The sequence below is a fragment of the Lacerta agilis genome, chromosome 9 (genome assembly GCF_009819535.1).
Source record: "Lacerta agilis isolate rLacAgi1 chromosome 9, rLacAgi1.pri, whole genome shotgun sequence".
NCBI lineage: Eukaryota > Metazoa > Chordata > Lepidosauria > Squamata > Lacertidae > Lacerta > Lacerta agilis.
Genome location: NC_046320.1, coordinates 61,622,205 through 61,630,072, shown reverse-complemented (window position 1 = coordinate 61,630,072; position 7,868 = coordinate 61,622,205). Strand labels below are relative to the sequence as shown.

Below are 7,868 nucleotides of genomic sequence, written 5' to 3'. Positions count from 1 at the left end.
GATGGGACCAGTGGCCATGATCTTAGTTTTTTTTATGTTGAGCTTCAGACCATATTTTGCGCTCTCTTCTTTCACCCTCATTAAAAGGTTCTTCAATTCTTCCTCACTTTCTGCCATCAAGGTAGTATCATCAGCATATCTGAGGTTGTTGATATTTTTTCCGGCAATCTTAATTCCGGTTGGGGATTCATCCAGCACAAGGCTGTTATGGAGAATCAAATGAGATGCCTTGTTTACACAGCGCTCCCTCCTTTCATGTCCGTGTAGTATTTGGGGCAGGAGCACTTCCTGCTTATTAGGGCTTGCTTCCACATGATGGTGCAACGAAAATCAGTGATAAATTAGTTAGAATGGCTTTTCTTTAACAAGTTTCCACTCCTGGAGAATCGAGCCAATGTTTACAAAGCAGTGGGAGCCGTTGCACGTAAGACTTTGGCTGTGCAGTCGAGTTGTGGACTTAAGAAAGTGGAGAGGACATTGATGGGTCTTCCTATAAAATTCAGAGGGGAAATGCAATTAGAATAAATGTGTGCCCTTTCCTAACAACATACAGCCTTCTTTCTCCCGTTACCCTGTGACATGGCTGTTCATTAAAGTGCATGAAGTTATGAAGCTATCACAGCATGCTTACCTCTGAGGACTACACAAAACTGCCTAGTTTTAATGATGTTGTCCATTCCTGTTTTATATCCTTAGCCCTGTAGTAACATCAGTTTTCATTGACAGAAGAAAGCAGCAGCATCTTCATTCACCTTCAGCAAAGAGTTGAGGCGTGTGCCAAAGCACACTAGTATTGCCCAATGATGATGGTGAGTGTGGCTCTCAAGAACCACCCAGAGTGGAATGATGATGGTGATGATTTATTACTTGTATCCTGCTGTCCCAGCCACTCTGAGTGGCTTCCAACAGAATATATAAAACACACAATGAAACAACAGACATTAAAAGCTGCTTGATCCAGGGCTACCTTGAGATGTTTATGGAAAGTCATGTAATTGTTTATCTATTTGATATGCAATGTTGTAAAGCGAGAAGGAACATGACTTCCCAGTGAATTATGGGAAACAAATGATAAAACCAAGGCTATGTCCTGTTCAACATGGAAAATGAGAAAGTGTATGGGAAGAGGACAGCTGGGGAGGAAAGAAGAAATTCTGCATTGGACATATTGAGGATTTAAGATGATAAAGCATTTTAAGCTCGGACAAATTCCTCTCAAGGAAATTGCCTCATTTTGGTCCTCATAATGCTAATAAAACCTGGTAGTAATGAGGAATGTAAAGGTTCTTATCAAAGAAAAAAGTGCAAACATCCACTTGTACAGAATAGTATAAACTTTTTATTTTTTTTCTTTGTGATTTATCTGACATTTGTTTTTTACAATATAGAAAAGTGTATTCTTTGAATAGGTCTAGTAAATATAAATTTCAATCTATTTTAGATGTAAACCGGAACTAGAAAATTAATCCCCAATACCCTCCCCTCTCAAAATCTGCTGACAATGGGTATGATACAAAAGCATTCCAGCTGGGCACTTTCCAATCGGGCCAGAAATGCAAGAGAAACTCCACTAATTTGGAGACGTTGTACTGCACAAGTGTTTCGTAGATTGCTCCCAGTATCTTGATGTTAATTTTAACTAACTTGTTCAGCAGTTTCATGCAGGGAACCATGTTCAAAAACACAAAAGGAGGAGTAAGAAGACAGGAAGAACCAAGCTAAATACAGGAAAGAGCTTGTTCTAAAGGGGGGGAGTGGGGGACAGAAAAGTACATCTTTGATTGCACCTTCTTCATATCTTTTACACGCAATTCCATCATACATAATCTACAACCGGAACCCAAACTTCACAAAAGGTTTTCTGCACACTTATAAATACACATCACAAAAGGTGCAAGTTAGAATAAGACACAGAGTATGTACAAAATTAAACACATATTTAGTTCTAGATCAAAGTATGCATGTTCAAAAAAATAACTTGATCAAGTATTATTTTATCCACTTACACTAATTTACATTTATACATCTCTTATCGTATGGACACTTACGGAATTAGTAAAAAGGTGAGCTTCACCATCCACTCTGAAAAGGTAACACAGACTTTTGACTCCAAGTTAAGAGTTCTACTCATAAAACAATTCTGGTAAAAGGAACAACAGCTTCCCTTTCAGGGTTGAGTGTACGTATATGCAAGCCTGCTATGTGTATACATACACAGTTACAAAACAAAATATATATGTACAGTTCTATGCTGTTCCTTTGGGGGTAAAGAACTGAAGTATTACAGAGCAGACTAAGATAATAGCAAGTGCTTGCTAATTCAAGCATTAGATTTATATCCATTCATGAAACTCAGAATGATTGAATCATTTGCTGCATTAGAAAACCATGCAAGTGTGTTTAGCGATTTAATAATATTTGTTACAAAGGCTTGCGCTTTGAAGCATCTCCACCCAAAATAATGCTATTTCATGGGGGGTGGGGTGGAGTGGTGGTTCCGTTCCACCAAGGAATTATGAGGTTTAGCTTTGTCTTACTAGGACGTGTCAGCCACTATACTGCTAAAACATACTTATTAAATAAGTAAGCTAAAACTTGAGGTATATACAAAAACAGAAACAAAAAACAAAATGACACAGTGAGTGGCAAGGCAGATGCAGTTTACTTTGGATAAATTTCTGAATGGAGAGCTCCATTGTGTGATGCACTGTAGCCACAATCTAACAGACACGGGTGCACTTAAATCTGTAAAACTCAATGGGATTAAGTGAACCAGTGTTGTATTGTGGCCATAGAGTGCAGCCTCCTCAAATCTCCAGGTGACCACCACATTGTTAAAACACAATAAAACACCACATCTTTAGAAGTTTTACCCTCAACACTTCACTGATCACATTTAAAATAAAACCCAAGTAGGTCATTTGAAGACAACCTTGAACCATTAAGTATTCCCATTGACTAGCTGGGATCCAAAGAGCCATTTTAGCTGCCCTTAAGGGGATTTTTTTTTACACCCCTCCCAAGGCCAACTGTAAATTCATTTTCAAAATACCCCTTCAAAACAATTTGCTATGGAGTCTGAGGGAAGGGAAAACTGCTGTTTGAGAAACTCAAGTTCTTTTGGGATCCTGGCTGGTATCTGGATATTGGGGTTAATGGTTTGGGGCTATTCAGTGAACAAAAACATGTTACCTTTTATATAGACTAAGAGTTATGTTCCCCTTGCACCCATATATCAATTTAAAAGGTGTGGCACATTGCAAAGTGCTCTACATAGCATCATCAAGCATTGCTTACATCTTACATCATTAACCCAATAAATGATCCCCCCCCGCCCAACTTCATGCACTGGAAGGGTACAAAGCTTAAATGATTAGGGGGAGTTGTAAGGTATCAATGCTACCAGAAGATCCTTTGGCAATTATAGTCGCATATCTCAAAGAGCACACTCTTAAAAAGATCAGGAAGTTACAGGGAAACTTGATTACGGCTTTATAAGGATAGCTAGATTCAACACAGAGAGAGAGATTTGCCTTCAATCCTTCAGAGGGGGTTGATTAACATTTGGGACCTAGCAAAAATGTTTTTAAAAATCCCTAGCTACATTAAAATTTGTCAAACAACATATTGATAATCTCTTTGAAATTGAATGAAAACAGTTTATTAAAATTTGGAATATGTATTACAGTGATACATTATTTTTAAAAAACTTACTATAAATGTTGTTTCATGCTGTTTGAGGCTATGATAGAAATTTTCACCTTGATTTTTTGTATATCATAGTTAGATATTTCTGGGTCTAGCTCTGATCATGTGTTATTCTTAATATATACTAATAGTAAGATCTGCACAATAAACTTCCCCACTGAAGTCAGGACTGTGGCTAAGAAGGCAACTACTGCTTTCCAGCAAATATTTAACTGACTTCTTTTCAACATTGCTTTATCCAAGGATGTACTGTTATTCGCTTTTGCAACAAAATCTGTGTTGTGATTGCTGGCCAAATGTCATTTCAACTGGGTTTGCAAAGAGATGTTCCTGAAAGCCTGCCTGTCGGATGTCTTCCCACCCACCTGCATACAAAATATAACACTATACATTGCAAATAATAATAATTTAAAAAGAATTGCCAGAAGAAACGTTTCTTAAGAGAGAAGGGGGGGGGGATAGTCTCAACTCTGCAGTCCCATGAAGTTGAGAGGACAAAGATACACGCCATATGCATGAAGTAAAAGTGTTAAGCTAAAAAGGTACACGTCATTACAAAGCTTCAATATTAACATACACCAATGAAAACTAAGCAGCACCAAATTAAGAATGGACTAAAACTACATCTGATGTGAACTAAAAAGTGTCCCTGTGCCTTTTAGTGTCCCGTTCAGACCACAGCTCATTTTCAAGAATCAGCAGTTCATGGCACAAGGATCGCTTTTGGACTTTCCTGCTGAATTAATGATTCTCATCAGACAACGTCCAAATTCCTCTAGAATCATCCGTTCTGCTACTGCCTTCGACTTTCCTGCCTTCTCGGCCTGCTCCGCCTGCGCAAGTAAGCAGTCGCACGTCGCTTCAGCAACTTCCTTCGTTACAAACGTAAACGGCAACCTAGAAGAAAACAAGAACAAGCCTTAGCGCATTATAACCGACAATCAGACTCCTTTTTTCCTAAATTAAGTATCGAGGTATCTATCTGTAAAAGCAAGGAAGATCAGATGCAGTTCCTCAAACACACACTTACGTGGGAAGAGCAATGTACTTTTCTTTTTCTCCACAATCTTTATAAATCCAGGCTGACAATGACTTTCATTCATCATTTCCACAGATCCCTCCCTCCAGGTTTAAAGGGGTTTAAAGCCCTTAAAAGCTAAAGGGAAAAGGCAGGGAAACAGCAAGTACAGACACCCATTAATGTGTAGTACTATGTTCTTGTTCCATGTCTAGCAATTGCAGGAGCAGAATAAAATATGATCCCAGGCAAGTGAGGCAGGAGGAGGCACTCTGCTCCCCAAAAGTTATTTCCATGCCCTCCCTCTTTTTCTCTCAACCTACAGCACTAATTTTTTTAACAGCAGAAGAGACTGCATGACATCAACAAAAGGGAAGTAAGCACACCTTCCCCCTCCGCTGGTCAACACCGGGGCTGGCCTTGTCAGCAGGTCTGAAATCTGCGAGGACAACTTTGTCTTTGCGGCAGTTTGTTGCTGGACTCGCACTTCAGCAGCGTCAGCCAAGTGCATCAATGTCTTCCGCTCTGGGCTTTCTTCAAAGTTCTTGCAGCCGATACATTTGCAAATTGAAGAACACATGATCTTTGCCTGGACAGGAGAAAAACAAAAGCCTATTCATTCATTTATTTAATTTGTACAGCACCCTTCATCCAAAGATCACAGCGCAGTTCGCAACATAAAAATACAAAAGGAGAACACAAAATACATAATAAAAGAAAAGCACAACAAACCCTTTCTAGAAACACGTTTAAAAGGCAATAGAATGCTGAACAGCCAAAAGCCTGGTTTTAGAGGAATTTTTTTGCCAGGCACTAAAGATATGCAACACAGGCACCAGGCAAGCCTCCCCAGGGAGAGCATTCCACAAATCGGGAGCCACTGCATAAAAGGCCCATTCTCATTTTGCTACCCTCTGGGCCTCTTGTGGAGGAGGCACAGGAAGAAGGGCCTCAGATGATTTCCACAGGGTCCAGATCAGTTCATATGGGGAGAGGCAGTCTTTGAGGTATTGTTTTGCTGTGTGTTGTAACATCACAGTTATTCGTGTATTCAAAATGATTATTCTTTAGCACACGCCTTTCAGTGCAACATCAGCCGGATAAATATGACTGCCTAATCTGCAATAGTGCATCACTGATCTTTCATTATGCTGCAAAATTAGGGGATATAACCCTTCAACTACTGGAGATTTTCGTTCTCCCATTCTCATATAGGTAGAAGTCAAGTCTGCAAGGGGCTGTTGAAATTATGTTGGATGTGACACAGTAAGAAGAAACATGGCAGAACGCTTTTGTTAAGCTACTTCCTGGCTCTGAACTCCTTTCCCTGTGGAGGTTTGCCAAAGTCAGAGCCTGGGTCTTTTCCAGAAGCACTGAAGGAATTTTAATTTAAGAGGTTTCCTTTGGCTGAAGATACCCTTGGATTTAAAATAGGGATAGAGGTATTAGTATTTCACATAACATTTGTGGGCCTAAAATAAGTGTCAAAAAAACAAAAAAAACCGGAACCACTATGGAGATGCTGCGAGACTGAACCAAGGGAGGGCAGTGACAAAAAAAGTACTGAGAGAGGAGAGAAATACAGCAGACTTTGGTTCTTACCTCGTAGCATTCACAATAGTTTTTGAGACATCCAGACCGCTTGCAGTTGCAACCTTTGCTGTGCCGCCTGTCTGACTCGCCTTCCTTTCCCTTCCCTATTTTAGGCTTGAAGGCTTCTGGGTTTCTGTCAAGGCAGGCCTAGCAAGGCAGATGCAAAGAAATCCATCACCACATGTAAGAGCTGGAGACGCAAACCCAGTCTTCTGCAGGAGGAACTGGCAGACACCATTTCATCCGGTCAAAAAAGACAAAAGTCTTTTTGTCAAGGTTTTGGTTTTGCTCTAGAATGAGAACAGGTTTACCTTGATTGCTTTCTGTCTGTCATTTTCATGGTCCAGATTGTTATAGCAGTTTGTGCAGTTGCAGTTGTTGCAGAACTCGCCATTGGCAAAGCAATCGCAGTACCTGAAAGGGAAACCTCGCGTGAAGCTTGAACACAAAACGTCCCCAAGGACTGCACAACAAGCGCGGATTGCAAGGGGTTGCATGGCTCCTCCAACCACACTCAACAGCAGGCAGAGCAGCCTTCCAAGTGCTCTCAAATTTTGTTGTCACAACTCTCGCAGAGGAAAAAAAAATCCCAAGGCCAGAACCAGGGGGCTTTGCAACTCTGGAGAGAAAGGGTTTCCAACGCTCCACCCACAAGGAAGAAAGCTAGTGTGGCTTGGCCCTGAAGGAAAAGGAAAGGGCAGGCCATTTACCCCTTCAACTTAGTAGCCATTAAACTGGAACCGGGAGGAGATTGCATTCAGCAGACAGAAAAGTTGCTTGAACTTCCCACTCAACCAACCAGGATGTGTTGCAGGCAATGTCGTTTAGCCTCTTCGCCCACTCACATATCTTGTTCTCAAGAACACATCACTACACAAGGAGGCCTCATCCTATCATGCACATGGAGCTCAGCAGCAGTGCGCAGGTTTTATCCAAGTCTAAAATGCTAAAGCTAGTATCTACCGCAGAGTGAGATTAAGATAACCACCTTAAATATGAAATCTCTGGGAAATGTGGCCTCTACTTGATCTTCCTCTAACACAAGATTTTATCTGTAATGGGTTTAACGTGCTGCTAGACTACAACCCCAACATCCCCGACCAGTGGCTGTGCTGGGAGCCCAATAAGATTTTAGCTACCTCTGCTGTAATGCATGCACTTTATTGCTGATGAAAAAACAGGGTTTTACTTTTAACATTTCAAGATGGCAAAAAGTAAAACGGTTATACTTACAGCTTAAGACACAGTGATTTTGTACAGTTGCATGGCTTTCTGGGCCGATTTGCTGATTCAGAGGAAATTATTCTGTAAAACAGTTTTAATGACTTCAGTTTTTTGGCCCAAAGGACAAAATGTTGATTAGCTATTGCATCACTTGAGATGTGGAATAAAAATAATAGGACCATTGACCCATCTGTTCCCCACAGTTCAGACTATACAACCTAGCCCACCCTGTGCCAAGGTCAGAGAGAAGGAGCATCTTAGGTGCCTCCAGATCAAGTGGTTCCACCAAATGACTTATCAGAAAAGTAATTCCCAAACTGTGGTG

The 7,868-nt window shown here is 40.6% G+C and overlaps 1 protein-coding gene across 5 annotated transcripts in view; it reads right to left on the bottom strand.

Annotated features, from left to right (window-relative positions):
* Positions 1 to 1,319: 1,319 nt before the first annotated feature.
* The window catches only part of LIN54 (lin-54 DREAM MuvB core complex component), a 31,297-nt gene continuing 24,748 nt past the window's right edge, over positions 1,320 to 7,868 (bottom strand). For all 5 annotated transcript variants that reach the window (XM_033160749.1, XM_033160752.1, XM_033160753.1 and 2 more), the window contains 5 exons: positions 7,553 to 7,624; positions 6,631 to 6,733; positions 6,329 to 6,466; positions 5,113 to 5,315; positions 1,320 to 4,605 (listed from right to left, as the gene is read on the bottom strand). In XM_033160749.1, the coding sequence (XP_033016640.1) occupies positions 4,404 to 4,605; positions 5,113 to 5,315; positions 6,329 to 6,466; positions 6,631 to 6,733; positions 7,553 to 7,624 (718 nt within the window). In that variant the 3' untranslated portion in view covers positions 1,320 to 4,403. The remainder of the gene's footprint in view (positions 4,606 to 5,112; positions 5,316 to 6,328; positions 6,467 to 6,630; positions 6,734 to 7,552; positions 7,625 to 7,868) is intronic.